Source organism: Phaenicophaeus curvirostris, chromosome 1 (assembly GCF_032191515.1).
Source record: "Phaenicophaeus curvirostris isolate KB17595 chromosome 1, BPBGC_Pcur_1.0, whole genome shotgun sequence".
NCBI classification, from domain to species: domain Eukaryota; kingdom Metazoa; phylum Chordata; class Aves; order Cuculiformes; family Cuculidae; genus Phaenicophaeus; species Phaenicophaeus curvirostris.
The window spans coordinates 87,040,646-87,056,900 of record NC_091392.1 but is presented as its reverse complement, the minus strand read 5'-3'; the positions used below and the strand labels follow the sequence as shown (position 1 = coordinate 87,056,900).

Below are 16,255 nucleotides of genomic sequence, written 5' to 3'. Positions count from 1 at the left end.
CACGTCAAGGTAGCAGGTTTAATGATTGGCTCCAAAGGGAGCCTGTCTTGAAGTAAACTATTTCCTTCCTGCATGACAGGTCCCTTCATCCATCTGAACACAGATAAGGCAGTTTCATAATGAAACACAGAGCATCAAAATAGGGCAGAAGGTAGCATGCTAGGGACTTGTCCCAAAACAGCCAAAGAGTATCCAAGGCCACCTTTCTTTTGTAAAAAGCATATTACTGCTGAATTATTGTTACTGCTTTCCCTTAGAACTACTTGTCTATCCTGCAGTAAAGTCTTCACCTACTGTAGGTTTCAAAAGTGGTTAAGATTCTCTTTGAGGAGTCGGCAAGCCAGAGCTCCCGTGTTTTTATGAGACCACTAACACCGAATGGAAATTTTCCTTACTCTTTCATTCAAATGCAGTTGTGACAAGGTAGAAGCAGTGGTTGCACAGCCACATAGCGTAGAATCATAGAATCATAGAATCATAGAATAACCAGGTTGGAAGAGACCCACCGGATCATCAAGTCCAACCATTCCTATCAATCACTAAACCATGCCCCTTAGCACCTCATCCACCCGTGCCTTAAACACCTCCAGGGAAGGTGACTCAACCCCCTCCCTGGGCAGCCTGTGCCAGTGCCCAATGACCCTTTCTGTGAAACATTTTTTCCTAATGTCCAGCCTAAATCTCCCCTGGTGGAGCTTGAGGCCATTCCTTCTTGTCCTGTCCCTTGTCACTTGGGAGAAGAGGCCATCACCCTCCTCTCTACCCTCCTCTCTATGAAGAATATTACCCTCCTCTCAATGAAGAATATCATGTGGGCTATCCACAGTGTCGTCTCCTTCTGTATATTAGAATCCAGGTGCTCGTAAGGGTTTCCTCACCCATCTCCCTATGCTGTGTTTGCAGACAACAGCTCCCTTTCCCTCCCCAGCCTCAGGGAGTGCTGCTGGCCAGCCCTGCTATCTGCCATGACAAGAAGAAGCCTCAAGCAGAGAGCACAAGTGAGTTGGTGGTTTCAAAGCTCTTCAAACGAAGCAGCTCTATTTCCACAGCAAATAACAAACAAAGCTGGTAAGCAGCATTAGACAAAGAGATAGAAAGTGCCTTGGGTGCTTCAGGGTAAGGATAACAGGCATTAAGGGAGCTGCGGTGAGGATGGGAGGGGGCTAAGGGAAAAAGCTGATCTCATTGCATCCCAACCAGACAACATCAGGCAGGAAACATGTACAAGAAACCACAGAGGGGTACAGTGACAGCAGAATTATCTCTCCAGCAATAGGGGAAGCTAGGACACACAGTGCTGACCTGAACCTTGAGAATACAATCTGAGATTTGGGTTTTTGCAACTGCGGTAGCATCTTCTATCACATCTAAGTGCCATCATACTAAAAATGAAGGAAATTGTTCAGCCTTTCTCCAAGCCCTCCCTGGCTCTGAACAAATGAAGCCAAGGTAAGTCTGAATCAGTAGTAGTTCCTAGCAAAAGGATGGATTATCTTTTACCAGCATAATCAGTCTTTTATACATGCTGTGTCTGTTTCCATTTAAAAAAAAATGGAAGTTGTACCTGGCTGTGTGCCTGAAATGCTAGTCAGAATCTCCCACAGTTAGAAGTTCTGAGAATATTAAACTCCATTTTAGCTTAGTCTCTCCCATATTAACAGCTTTGACGCTTTCAGCCCCCTCTTACAATACTTCTGCAATTAACCAGAATAAAGACTACACCTTGTGACCGTTTTCTTAGGCAGTTCAGACCATCCTGCCCCAGCTAAGGTTTGTGTACAACCTTGAGTTACATCTTCTCTGAGGGCCTACACATAACTAGGAAATGATAATGGTGTTATTACAGGAACTAAGTCCTGACATGCAGCTCTCATTGACTTCAGTAGAAGTACTATATGCCTTTCTCTTCTGGAAACCAGGCTTATTATTGAGAGGCCAAAATATGTCTCTAATGTTAATCTTCAGGGCTATTATCTGTTAGCTCCATTGCATCCATACTACACTTTATTAAAGTTTGACACAAGAACATGTTTCAGAACAAGAAATTAGTATTACCTTCCTGCAGAACTGGTGCCTATCCATGCCCAAAGCCTGGCACTGCTTTCTAGTGAAGCTCTGACACTCTAGAAGATCATTTGCCTCTGTGTGTGGTGTCACCGCTGGCAGTGACAGAAGAGGGAGTATGTGAAATAAGACAAAGTTAACTCATTGGTATTGCCAGCCACCATTCTGTTATGTCTTACGTGAGCTTTTCCTCAAATCCACTGCTATTAAAGTCATTGTTTGAGAATTGTAGTGGAAAGGAAGAAAAGCTGATTTTCCCCCAAGTTTCTAGCCCTCTTGCCAGTAGAAAGACTTGAAAACATAACTCAGATATACACTGAAATTTCAAACAACAGAAAGCAGAAAAAGGACCCAGCACTGATTTTTATTTTATCTCATTATTTTTGTTGCCTGAGTCATGATTTTAAATGTTTGGGAGCACCAATACCAGTCTGCCCGCATAAGGAGCATGACCAATCTCTGTGTAAAGACTGCCAGCAGGAAAAGGCCAAGTACAGTCAAACACAGTAGTGACAGGAACTGAGCTGAAATACAGTGAATTCAGCACATCTGACCTTCAAGCCAGCCACCAGATAGCAACATCTCTCCCACACCACTGACCTGGGTCAGATCTGAAGAATCAACTTAGGACTAATGTCTTTATATGACATTTTTAGTCTCCTGAGCTACCTCACTTTACCTTGAAAAGTCTTTTCATCTACATCACTCTTAAATACTTCGTAGTTCTGCCACAGCCTTTGCTGTATTTTCATAAAGTTCTTTGTAACAGAACCTTAGGTACATCTGTCTGGTAAGAGAGACAGCAGGATCTTTTCACTGAAGCACAACCAGCTCTGAAGCAGGCCGTAGGAAGTTATTAAACAGTTAAATGACAGGAGAGGAAATGCTGATACCTTAAGCAGAATATAATTCTCTCCACTGGAATTTGGCAACAACACCAGGACTAAGGGCCTTGCAGAAAGCGCAAGCTGCTCTTCAAAAACAGCAAGCATGTAGGGACTCAAGCTGTGCATCTCCTCAACAAAGCACCACACAGGTAGTGTAGCAACCCCTAACTGTAACAGTCATGTACCCATCCAGAGGGCAAAAAGCCAAATTGAATTGTCCGCACTAACCTCCGTCATCCCCTGGGATCCCTTTGCCTTCCCCAGCCCCAGCACCAACAAAGCAGATCTCTGCTTCCCTTCGTTTGTGTTGAGTGTACAGGACCAGTCACACAAAGCAGCATTGCAGGACGGCGCAAAGCAGACCTGAGCATGAAAGTATAACCAATCTGACTTGCGTCCTGCCTGTCTTACAGCCTCTTCCTTTTAAAACCTGCATTCACAAAGATCCAATACAAAACATTTTCTGGACAGTAGCTAAAGTGCTCTCCCACTCTTCATCACTCCTAGATAATATGAACAGCCTGAAATCTTTATGGATTGCAAGTAGGGAACAACCAGAACCTGCATCCTACCAGTTAAACACATAGTACTATCTAAAGCAAAAAGTACTTGCTTTACATCTCTACCAGAGCCCCTGCTTTCAGAAGTGTCAACTCGTCACTGGAAGCAATTCTTAGCAGGACAATTCAACTATACTCAAATCTACCATCTCTCATAACCTAAACACTCTTCTAATTTTGTTTCATAGTTACAGGTTGCAAATTTGTGATGTCCTGGTGACATTTCAACCTTAATTTCTTTCCAAGACCTCACTTTGACATATTTGGTCACTTTCCTCTCGATCCTGAGAGCCCTACCAGCAAAAAAAATAACATCTCTAATTCTCTCACTTCTTCTCTCCCTGTCCCAATGAATTGAATTGTACCAATCTAGCTTACATCCTTCCCAATAAACCTGCAACAATTCAATCTTTCATTTCTAGATCCCACAGCGCTGGGTAATGGGATGTACGATTCAGCAAATAGCAGTACTGCATAAAGGGAAAAGAACTTCATATTCTCCTCCACCGCTCCTCAGCACAGAGAGATGAGTAGGCTGGAATTGTGAACCATCCCACAAATGAGACTTGAGACAATGTCTTTCTTTCTTGTGCCCAAAAAACTATTTTTAAAAAATATGATATTTGAGGTAATAAATTGTGCTGTTCTGGCCTAATTTCAACTGCAGTAACTACATTTCTCCCTCTAAACCCCCATTGCTACTTCAACTGAATATACTGCCTGTGCCTACCTTCCCTGCGTTGTTTTTCAGTGTTCCTATAAACAGCTGTAAATTGTTCCTCTACCGCAGCAGCTCATATTAGCACAGGATGGAATTTATCTCTCTGTACCTGGCACTGGCAAAGTGGTATCAGTTCATTAAGTCTGTTACTTTTGTTATTTCAATTCAATTGCTGTTAAGGGCTATGGAAGTCAAAAGATACAGTAATTGTTATGGATGACTCGCAATGAAAATGAATGACTGTTTTCCCCCCACAGCTAAATAAGTGCACATACATAACATTTTGGCTTAGGGATTTATGTACTACCCTCTTCACTGTGCAACGGAAAAGACTACAGTTATGTAGTTCACCCCTCTGCCACTGCAGTTCTACACTGCACTTCATCAGCCATGCTCATCAGCAAATGAAAGACCTGATTGTACAGCCCTACCCATACAAAGCTGACATTGCTGCTAGGTGGTTTTTGCTTGGAGTAGCCTGACACTGGTAAATGTTAATTCAAACTGGAACATAATGCTAAACCTGGAACATAATGCTCACATCAGGAACAGTAACAGGCATGTATTTATTTTTCCTCTTGCTAAACTGCAGGTCTTTCTGTATGCCAAACTCTTAACTGCTTCTCCTGTCATCCAGCCTTCTTTAAGAAATATTTTTCTTCTCCTTTTCTCATGCGGCACTGACCATTTTAAGCTCAGGACAGTCTGATCTTATTGCAGTTACCTCTTGCCTGAGCTACCATATCCTCATCCCATATCTGGGGCATGGAGGTCACACGGAATAGGAGAGAAGAGAAAGGTAGCAGGCAGGGTAGTAAAAATATTAGCTCAGCTGCCCCTCACACTCATCCCTACTCCACCCCACACCCCAGTCTCTATCCTGTCTCCATCCAGCAGTGAAAGGACAATATGGGAACTGTAGTGGAGTCTAGGAGGGTCAGATGTTCCCAGTTCCTTACTACAGCCCTGCAACGCTCTGGTCTTGTGGACTTCAGGAGGATTTCCAAGTGCAGGAGGAGGCAACACTAAGTGCAGTTTGGATTTCCGAATCTAGTTCCCTATAAGCCTGCTAACTCCTTCCACAGCCATGCAGATGGGAGAGGGCAACACAACATACAGCTGGCAACCTCTGTCCACACTTAGGCAGCCTGATAGTCCTAGCACAGTCCTTTCCCCATATGCAGCTCTACTCATGCAAGAGTCATGCAGATGCATCAGCAAAGCAATCTTCCGATTGTTCATTCATTGTGAGCAACAGGGCAGTGACTCCACTTCCTGGGGATAAACCAGCTCTAGATTGTCTAGACCTCAGCCTTGGGAAAAGTCCAGTTTGCAGTCCTACTGCTAAGAAAAGAGGGGGACTCATGCTCTGCTCGTCCGCTACCAAAGTGAGAATAAAGAGGCATTTACCATCCTGCCCAGAGCTCTCCAGATATTCCGTCAGGTCACAGCCGAACGCGCTCGCAGCTCCCTTCCTCTTGAGTTTCTGCTTGGCTCCCTTGTTCTTCATGAGGTTAGTCCCAAAAGAGGTTTGTCCCCCTCCTACCTTGCCCCCCTCCCCCCAGCCTCACGCTGGGCAACAAAAATCTTGCTCTTCTCAGACCACCACCCGTGTCCCGCTCCCAGGGAGTAACATCGGGGGTCCTGTACAGCGTCCAGCTGGAGAAGTAAACATTAATCCCCACCAGATGTTGGGCTGCTCCTGTGGCAAAGGAAAGTCAGTGCGAGAGGAGGCTCCCCAGCCAGCAGCAGCAGTGATCATAGCCCGAGCCCGGAAGGGTTCTCATCAGAGGGAAGTGGGTGGTGGATGGGTGCCCACATCAGAGCTGGCGAATTGGGGACAGGCGATGATGGGGGGAACGTCTTTCCCTCAGCACAGTCCCAGGACTCTCCACAGCCACCTTCTGGGTTTTGTCAGCTGCACTGTCGCCACTTCCAGCAGAAAGCGTCCCAGTCTGGTCGTCCTTCTCTCAGCTTTCAGAGGAGACTGGAAGTTCAAACGGACTAATGAAAAAGGACCGGGGAAGACTCTACACAAGGCTCCTCTTTGGCTCCCCCCCTTCCCCTCCTCCTGCCTTTGGACAGTTAGTGGAATGAGAAACCAGCTTCCTGTCCCGACTCTCGCTCGCTCGCTCTCTCCTTTCCCCCGTTTTACAAATCCTAGGATTATCCAGCTCAAAAAAATGCTGAAAGGAAGTTAGCTGAGAAGGGGGGCGGAGGACGGGTTTTGGCAGTAAAGTGCATGTGTGTGTGCGAGAGGCTGAGGGAAGGAGGGTAGAGGAGTTTGGGGGACTGGGATGGGGATGAGGGGGAGGAAGAGGGAAAGCCTGACAGTCGACAGATAACGGACTGCCTGAGAGGAAATCACTGCAAGCCGAGCTGAGCCACAGCCCGCAGCGCGGTCAGGCGCTTCCTGCGCTACCGATGCTCAGCTCTGAAAAGGCCCAAGGAGAGGCTGTTGTGGAGGAGAAAGACCAGGAGCCACTCCAGTAAAACCTCTGCCTCTGTTCATCAAGTCCTTCCCACCTTCGAACACGACTTTGTCACTTCAGGATTTGCCTTCCTCTATAGAGGTGCAGGCTGGAGCTACTGAAGTGCAAGAAGAGGGCAGAAGATTGGGAAACTAAAGAGAGGGGAGGAGGGAAAGCTTCAGCTCCCTCCTCCCAAGCAAGCAGTAACAGATGCCATCCGAGCATCTTAGTTCGTGTACTTTTGAGTCAGCTCTCATAAAAGGCTTCCCTTGACCAACCAAGGGGTTTAGAGATAAAGAACTGAACTCGCCCAGTAGCAAGAAGAAGGGAAATGGGACGAGTTTGCCCTGAGTCTCGCTCCCCTCCCTACAACACCTTCCTAGTGTAACCTGCAGTACACACACAGCTCTGCTTGTAGGAACAGTCACTTGCACTTATCCACATCTTTTTATCCCAGAATTTCACACCTCTTTTCAGGGCTGGGTATGCTAGTGGGCCGTATGTTGGACCTAGGGAAGCAAACTTAACTCTGCTAAGCCTTCACTGCCCCCTCTTGCTCCATGCCAAATATAACTGTATGGCCCGGGCAAAAATAAACATACAAATGAAAAACAGGAAATTGCAGCTTTTCACCAAAAATCAGACCAAAGATGGGGAGAGTACTTTTGGTCTGGAGGAAAAATGGCCAGGAAACAGAGCAAAGGACTTCCTTAACCCACCTCCCCCCTCAACCCTGGGGTCAGTACCTTCAGAGAAACCTCATCTCCTCCCACAGATCTCTGCAAACTCACCATCTTACCCCTTTATTTTGACAAAGTGCTGATTTTCAGAGAAATCAAGCTGTGTTCCAACAGCTGCCAAAAGCCAATCAGGTTCTGTCTGTTGGTATGGTAACATTTTTTCCCTCAAAAGTGTGGATGTTACCGCTTCACATACAAGAAAAAATACCAAGAGCGAAGGACCCTGAGCAATTAGAACTCCTATTGTGCAGTTTATCACCATAATTATCATCATTATCCCCATTTTACAGCTTGGTGGCTGACGGGTTGAGGGGAAGATGATTTGCAGAAGGGTGTGAGAGAGATGTCTGGCCTGTCAGCTTCCACCTTCCTGCTCCTGCTCCGACTCCCAGGCTAAGGGGGAAACTGAGCTCTCGTCACCAAACCAATGGCTGTTCTTGGGGACCCTCAGAGCTCACAAAAAAATTAAAACATCCTTGAATTTATACTGGGCTTCTTACAGCACCTTAATGTCAAGTCAGCACATGGGATCCTTCCCTGTACCAGCACGCTGCCAAACCCATTGCGTGCTGCAGTGCATCCTGCCTGCCTGCCAAGGGGCAGGCTTCAAACTGGTTGGACAGACAACAGGATGCCCAGACACGGATGTCTCATCAGGCCACCCTCCCAATGCCCAGGCAGCTGGCAGCCTTCTGGAGGAAGAAAAGCCTTCTCCGTGCCTCCTCAGGGAGGGGGAACATCCTCCTGCGCATGCCAGCCCTCTTCTGTAGGGCTGAGTCCTAGCACTGAGCCACTGGGGGTAAATTGCTTCACCACTACCAGCAACCACACCATCTTCTTCAAACTCCTGAATCCCTCTCTGCGAGCCACCTCCATGAACCAAACAGGACATTAAAACTCTTTGTGCCAGTCTCCTCCATCACCTTTCATCAGTTGGCATCACTAACAGGGTCTGTGTCCCGAGCCCTCGCCTGTCCCCTCTGCATAGTGACCCACTGCACCGCATTCCTGTCCTCACCTCCATGCCCTTCCTCATCTTAGGTACGGTTTCCCCCTCCTCTTCCTTTGCAAGCCTACCCAAACGGGATGTATTCAATAGAGGATGGCTTCTTTTTAAAAAAATAAAAATAAATAAAATCAATTCCTGCATGTATATTGCTTTCCTCAGGTGAAGTAGCTATGGCCCCAGGCACAGCGAGGACCACCCTGATGTGGCCACCATGCAGCATGGAACCCCTGCCCTGCTCCAAGGAACTTCAGTGGCCTATAGACCTGCCCACATGGTCAGGCCATCACCCTCACCCTTTGGCATTTCTCGGTAGGCATTTTCAAGCTGAAAGCACCATTTCTTGGAGTCGGCTCTGCAGCAGTTCCCTGCAGCTGTCTTTGGGAGCCAACATAGTGGGTGCCATCAGCTGATGAACACTGCAGGAATTGAGCAACCCATCTGACTTCGGGGATCTGGGGGCTGGACTTTGGGTGGGTGATGGCATCCAGAGCCAGGCTTTAGGACTTCTATCAGCCATTGCCACTGGAGTGCTGTCATGGGAGCAAGGAGAGACTGCCACCGCCTCTGCCACAAAAAAAGCAGTATTTGGAGCAGAAATCTGGAGAAGAGGATCTAGGGGGAAAAAAAAAAAACAGATAGGATTTTGACTTTGTTCATAATGGGCCTTCCAGTTTGCTGCCCTGCTGCCCTGCACCAGGTAACCCATGGAGGGAAGAGGGAGTTGGAGGAAGAAAAAGGCATGGCAGGTGAAGTGAAAAATGTGTGCACCGTGGGGCGTGACAGAAGTGCCGAGGAGCTCCAGGAGAGCTCTTGTCAGGCAAGCTGGGCTACTGGGGTGGCTTTCCCCATGCCAGGGTGAGGTTCAGTGAAAGGACAGGGGGGAGGTCGCTGTGGGATTGCCCAGGGAGCCCAGGGCCGGAAGGAGGAGGAGGTCAGGCAAGGTGAGTGGGAACCAAACAAGGGAGGCTTTGCAAACAAAGTGCTTCATATCAGAGCCTGAAATCAGTGCTGACCCAGGGGATTTTTCTAAGGAAAAAAAAACAGAAGTCTGGATTTGCACAGCAGAGGAGGCAGGGGAGGTCTCTGCAATAGCTAGAGTGAGTGTCAGGGATAAGGAGTAAGACAGTGTCCCTCCTGGAAAAGCTTTTACACATGAAAACTGGCAAAGACAGATAGGAAAAGAGCTTGGGCCAGAGGTATGAAAATCAAAAAAGAATCCAAAGCTGAAACTGCTGGAAAAGAAGGGAGAATTTCCCTCTCTTAAAAAAAAAAACAAAAAAACAACCAAAAACACAGAGAAAGAAAAAGGTGAGTCTGCAGAATAAGAGAAATCCCAGAGCTCTCACAGAAGCCGTCTCTCCATAGAGATTACTTCCTAATCCTCACCACCTTCCAAACAGCAGGATGGCCGGCTGCCCCACAGTACCACAGCCCCAGTCAGGAAGTCCTTGCCCACGACACTTGCTTTAATTCCTTCCCTTTGAACCTGTAAAAATAGGTCAGGATTTGAAGTCAGTCACAAAGGCCTCCCAGTCAGAGAATGCTGCAGGTTCATGCAGGAAGGTGGGGCACCTTCCCATCCCGCTTTGCTGCTCATCTGCCATACCTTGCTTATTGGCTTGAGAATGGGTATGGGAAACCATGGTCTGTGTGTGAATTAATGCAGGACTGATAATGACTTTATAGTTCTCTCTGTTCTCACAATGTACTGTCGACCCCAGAAGCAGTCAGAGAGCCTGGTGAATGGCTTTGGCCACTAGGCCGAAGTATTTCTTCCCTTCTAAGAGCTGGTTGCCACAGTGGAGGCGTCACACATGCTATTTCTGGGCACCCATCTCTCCCCTCCCTGCTGTGTTTCCTTCATTGTGTTTGAGCTCTTTCCTATCCATGGCTTTAAAATCTCCACTGATCTGCCAGGCGCCACTCAGCACAAAGAGCGGGGGGGAAGGGAGTGGAAGACTCCGGGAGGAGGGGATCTGAACCCCTGAAAATAGCTCTGCTGAGTACGATTGTTTTCCTGACACAGACAGTTCATTGTTAGACCCTGACACGCCAGTTCACCCACCCTCCCCACCCCTTGACATACTCTCTTTCCTCTCCGGTCCCTCTCCAGCCCAGTTTCCTGTCTACTCTTATCCCCATGGCTGATGCTGGAGCATATTGTGAAGCCTAAAGCCTGACGCAGAGGCTTTTGTTTCTATGAGTACACATCAGATGGCAGACAACAGGGATACCCTTCACCTTCACTTGCTGCAGGGCACCCACCACTCTCAGTTCCTCTCAGTTCCTAATTTCATCTTATTTCCAGCTACATGCCCTGTCTCCCTCAGTTCTCACCTCCCTTTCTTTTTGTTAGCTACTTCACAGATCCCAGTGTTTCAGCTACAAATGAAGGAGGCATCTCGCATCTGCAAAATACTGAGCATCCTTACTGCTGTCTGCGTATCCATGACACAACGGTGTAACTAGGAGGTCCAACAGACCTATGCCCAGTAGGTTATGAGCCTGCATGATGATGTGATGTCATCACAGTGATGTCACCAAAGACAACCAGAAGAGAACAAATGGAACATCCTTTTTACGAGGAAGGTATTTTCCTTTCACTGTGCTTGTTAGGGCATAGGGCAAGGATCTACAGCCAGAGGACCAGGTGTAGTCACCAACATTTTAGGAGCAGGCGTATACTCCTGTCTATCATAGAAACATAGATTCATAGAATCATAGAATGGTTTGGGTTGGAAGGGATCTTGAAGAACATCTAGTTCCAAACCCCCTGCCATGGGCAGGGACACCTCCCACTAGATCAAGCTGCTCAAGGCCCCATCCAACCTTGTCCTTGAGGTCTATTCTACCTCCTTGAGTATCATCCCAGATGCACTGAAGTCTGAAGTACATAATAGCCTAACATAACATGATATTCAGTTATTGACTATACACACCACAACTACAAAACGTACAACTACATTTTAGCCAGACTGTCTTCTCCCACTGCTTAGTCACTTCAGAAGTGTCTTGCATACAGAAAAACTGATGAGGAATGTATTTCCCTTCCTTTACTCAAAGCACAAACTTGTCTGAACAGCAACAGTTTCTTAATCCTGAATTTGTACAACATCTAGCACAGAGGAGCTCTAATTCTTGACTGGGGACTCCAATTGCTCTTTATTTAAACAACATGAAGACCATTACAGAAAAGCTTTCTATCTCGCAGTCTAAAACTGTATTGATAGCACAATGATATATTATAGCATTATAAAACAAACTTTCAGAGGAAAAACTCTACCAGACAAACTGCACTGGTAGCAAAATCTTCCTTCACCTCAGAGGTATATTCTGAACCTTCTCCAAACATCTTACCAATGAGATGACCCATTTGGTGAGGCAGAAAGGTCACAAACCTCTCACCATGGAGCCATTCCCAACTCACATAGGCCTTTTCAAGAGTATCTTGCCAGTAGCTTTTTGGATAACATGGAACAGGCAGCTGGGAGCTCTGTGCTGACTACATGCAAGACAGCATGTCATAAAGAGAGAGATGATTTCCTCAACACGTTGCCTCACTGTGAGTAATGACAATAAGGATTCCCACTAAACCCGGAAATGTTTTTGCCAACTTTTTTTCCCCATGATCAGGTTAACAACAATAAGGATTCTCACCAAACTAGGAAATGGTTTTGCCTCCTTTTCCCTCCTGGTCAGGTAACCAGAGAGACATACGGAAATTAAACAACTTGCTTAAAATTGCATTGTGACTCTATAGCAAAGCAAAAAGCCAAATCAGTAACACCTATAAGCTTGGGAAATGCCTTAATCATAAGCCCATTTCTTCTCATGTCTTACCAACCTGTGAACACAAGCAGTAACCAGATTCACAAGCACAGCCAGGATCTCTAGGAGCAGAGAAAACTTAACTAGGGAAGAAAATACTGAGGAAACTTATATATCACTTCAGACAACTCTTGCTTAGTCACTATGTCCAGCAGCTATATTGCCACAGACTAAGGGAGAGCAGAAGACTTTCAGTACCTGTTCCTCCACATTTGCACACCACTGGTTTTAAACAGTTTCCCTCTCCCTTTACCTATAAAGACTACTCTAGCAGGAATGAGAAAATAGTTGAGCCAGAGGCCTGTCATGCAGAAAGAGAAAGTAATTTAGTCTCCTCTGTTCTCAATTCTGCCAAACACCAGCATTGGTAGCATACTATAAATGTATACTATACTACACTATGCTACACTATAGTATACTGTATCGTTTCTGATTAGCCCAGCTCACCCCCACTCAGAGGACACTGACACCAACACCCACTTCAGTGCCTGTATTTCCACCTTCAGATGTCCTGCTTTTATTATCTGTTCTGCTAATCATGTTGCCATGGGAGAAGGAAGATGTGGGTTAACCTAACTGCATAAAACCAGCAGCCCATGCACTTGCATTATTTTAATGGTGATGCAAGGTTCAGGACTGAGTATCTTTGTTATAAGGACCAAGGTGGAAGGGAGGAAAGGAATTACTTTAGAGGTTCAGTCAAGCAATATTTTGATCACTTTCTGTATAAGATGAGGGCTGTTTTGTAACAGTATCTTATTTGTTTTATTATTTAAATAACAACCAAAAAAACAACAAAGCTCAGGGGATAGTCACTATTTTAGGGATAAAAGCTAGCCTGTTACATGCTATTTTTAGAAGTCACTTAAAACTTGATTTCTTTTATTCTGGGCTCTTCTCTTGATCACTTGCAGGAATCAACTTTTCCATTAGAGAGTTATGTATTGTTTTATCACAAGCTTTCCACTAAGACTCCTTTTATTGTATCTGAGTGTCTAGCACCACAAGAAAGAGTTCCTGTAAAGAATGGTCAGCTGTGATGATGGTCTCCAGCTAAGACAAACTGCTGAGAGAAACTGCTACTTTACCCCTTCTCTCTGTCTCTAGCAAGGCAAAGTATAATTTGATGGCAGGAAGAGGGAAGAGAGGAAATACAAGTTTGCAAAAGCCACACGTCCCCTTTGCAAACACCTCTGTGACAGGGCTGTCAGCTGTGATGGGTAGAGTGCTAGCAGCTGTGGTGGGCAAGGCCAGGTGTTCTTGCAAGTGGCAGCCTGCTGCACATTTGTTGTTTCTTGTTTCTACTCACTGAGCTAAATCCCTGTGGGGAAAGCACTGGTGGGTCTGCACAAATGATATCCTATTGTCTTCTTCGCAAGGCTGACCATATCCCCTCTTCCTTTTACATGTTCTCTTTCTGCCTTGCACCACATCCCTCTTCATGGTCCGACATGTGTCTAGGTTAAGTGGAAAAACACTTTGCCTTTCTACTGTGCTCTCAGATGCTGAAGGTACCAAACAGGGAATTCAGATACATGGGGAGATGCCTTCTGTGTGAGACTCGAGTGCCTCTCTCTCAGGATGTATAAAATTAAAGCTCTCCATATACTCCCTCAGGGAACGCGACATTTCTCTTTCAACATTTCCTTACCTGCACCCTGACGTTTCTAACAGGAGGTGTTTTCTGTGGGGATGTGCCAAGTTGTGGAGGAAGTTTTTACACTTCTTTGGTACACTTGGTTTCTGTTTTCCTCTGCTTCCAGAAACATCACCAACCCTGCAGTGCTGACAGCAACATTATTTAGTTTGAATATACTGAATATCAACATCTCCTGGCAAAGGTGGCACTAAGTTATCTTCTTTCCATCACAGGCCAAAAGGGTTTGGCTTGCCTTCACTCTAACACCTCATTGTCTAAATCTGAAGTTCAGATTATTTCCTGACTCATGCCGAAGTTATACTGGGTGTGAATTATAGCAAAGAGTAGACAGAAGACTTCAGGCTGGAACCAATAATATTCTCTCCGAGCTTTGCAATTACTTACACAGTTTAACAGGCTACTTTCAACTTTTATGGCTAGTGCATCATCATTGTAGCTGACCAACGATGGGACATTCGGGGAGCCCTCTCCTGTGTAACTGAGGTGGTTATAGAAGGACTGGTGTCTTTTCTGCAGACTAGCAGAGGGGTTTTGTTATCTTTAGAGAAAGGTTTGGCTAAGAAGCCTGGCTCCCTAATGCTGCCCTGCTATATTTAGACCCTCTTCTGGTGTGCCCACCCAGTGCTGTTCCCTTGTTTGTTTCCTACCAAACAATGAGACCTGAAAGAATTGCTTGGAAAGGGGCCAGTGCTCTCTGTCAGGCAGCCAAGCTTTGCAACAGCCCTTTGTAACGTGCTGTACTGGGAAATGGGAGGCAATTGTCCCTCCTGCTTCAGCCTCCAGCATGGGCTTTTTCCCCATGCTAAGGGCTCCATGGTGTGGCCTTGCCCCAGGAACTGTCTCTGAGGAGGTGTCAGAAAACACAGGGAATGGGTCAGGATGCCTAGAGGCAAGAAATCAGAGTGGAAAGGAGCAATGGAAGATCTGCTCTCTGTTCTCCCTCACCTCTAATCCTGTATTCCTGCCAGCGTGTGCTTTAGCAGCAGGTTGTTCCTGGAAAGCCTTTGCTATCTGCCCTGATTGTAGCAGGAGCTGCTCATGAACATATAGGGTTACAGGTGCAGTCACACACTTCTCACTCACTTCGTTTTTCTTTTCTGTGCTCTCGTGGTGCTTGGCTAATCATTTTCTACAACCTCAGCACTGCAGGGTGAGAAAAAAAAGCAGTTCCAGTCCTAGTGGTGAGCAGAGCAAGAACCATGTTAAGACTACTTTTGCTTGTTTTAAACAAATGGAGCCAAAGGAAAAAAACAAAGGGGAAGGGGGAAAAAGGCCAGACAAGGAGAGAAGAGAATGAACAGAGATTTCTTTAAGACAGAAGGATCTGCCTGATCCACAGCAGGCTAAATGATGAAAGCCTGGAAACTGCAGATTTGTATTCCACTACTTTAGGTTCCAACTTTGTTGCTTCTTTCAGCCTCCTGAGCCAAACCCTCTGTAGCCAGAAAAGGACATGTATATCCCTGAGGAAGGTTCCAGGAACACCCTTCAGTTGGATTTGGTTTGGGTTTGCCTTAAGGCCCATAAGCATTGGAGAGGTCAAAGCTTGCAAAAAGAAAAAAAAAGAAAATAAAAAAGTCAATATTTCCAGTAGGGGGAAAAGGTACTGAGTACCAGAATAATAGCAAACTTAGGGCAAGAAAAAGATCAGCTAAAAAGGTATCTGCTCAAGCATCTGCAGGTCCTGCCTGAGAAGAGGAGTGAAAATCTCCTGTGGGGAAAAGGGGCGCATGCCTCAGGTGTGCCCCCAGTGCCAGTGTCATATGCTCACTCCACTGATCACTGCCATATGCACTGTTCTCTGGCAAATGTAAGAGATGCTGAGACAAATTCAATGGCTTGAGTTACATTTACGTAGCATCTTTTCTGTAATAATATCAAGTCTTTGCAACTTGTTCAGCCTGGACAGGCTGCATCAATGGCCTGAGACCAATGGTATGAGGTTCAACAAGGCCAAGTGCCAAGTCCTGCACTTGGGACACAACAACCCCATGCAGCAGTACAGGCTTGGGTACAGTGGCTGGAAAGATGTCCAGTGGAAAAGGACCTGGGGGTGCTGAATATGAGCCAATAGTGTGCTCAGGAGGCCAGGAAGGCAAATGGCATCCTCGTTTGTATCAGAAACAGCATCGCCAGCAGGACCAAGGAAGACATCCTTCCCCTGAACTCAGCACTGGTGAGGGCACACCTCATATACTATATTCAGGTTTTGACCCCTCACTACAAGAAGGATATTGAGGTCCTGGAGCACGTCCAGAGAAGGGCAATGAAGCTGGCAAAGGGTCTGGAGTACAAGTCTTGTGAGGAGCGACTGA

The 16,255-nt window shown here is 46.2% G+C and overlaps 1 protein-coding gene across 1 annotated transcript in view; it reads right to left on the bottom strand.

Moving 5' to 3' along the window:
- The window catches only part of ARHGAP31 (Rho GTPase activating protein 31), a 66,451-nt gene extending 60,001 nt beyond the window's left edge, over positions 1-6,450 (bottom strand). Inside the window, exon 1 of the mRNA XM_069867295.1 lies at positions 5,643-6,450. Within this exon, the coding sequence (XP_069723396.1) occupies positions 5,643-5,742 (100 nt within the window). The 5' untranslated portion in view covers positions 5,743-6,450. The remainder of the gene's footprint in view (positions 1-5,642) is intronic.
- Positions 6,451-16,255: the final 9,805 nt, after the last annotated feature.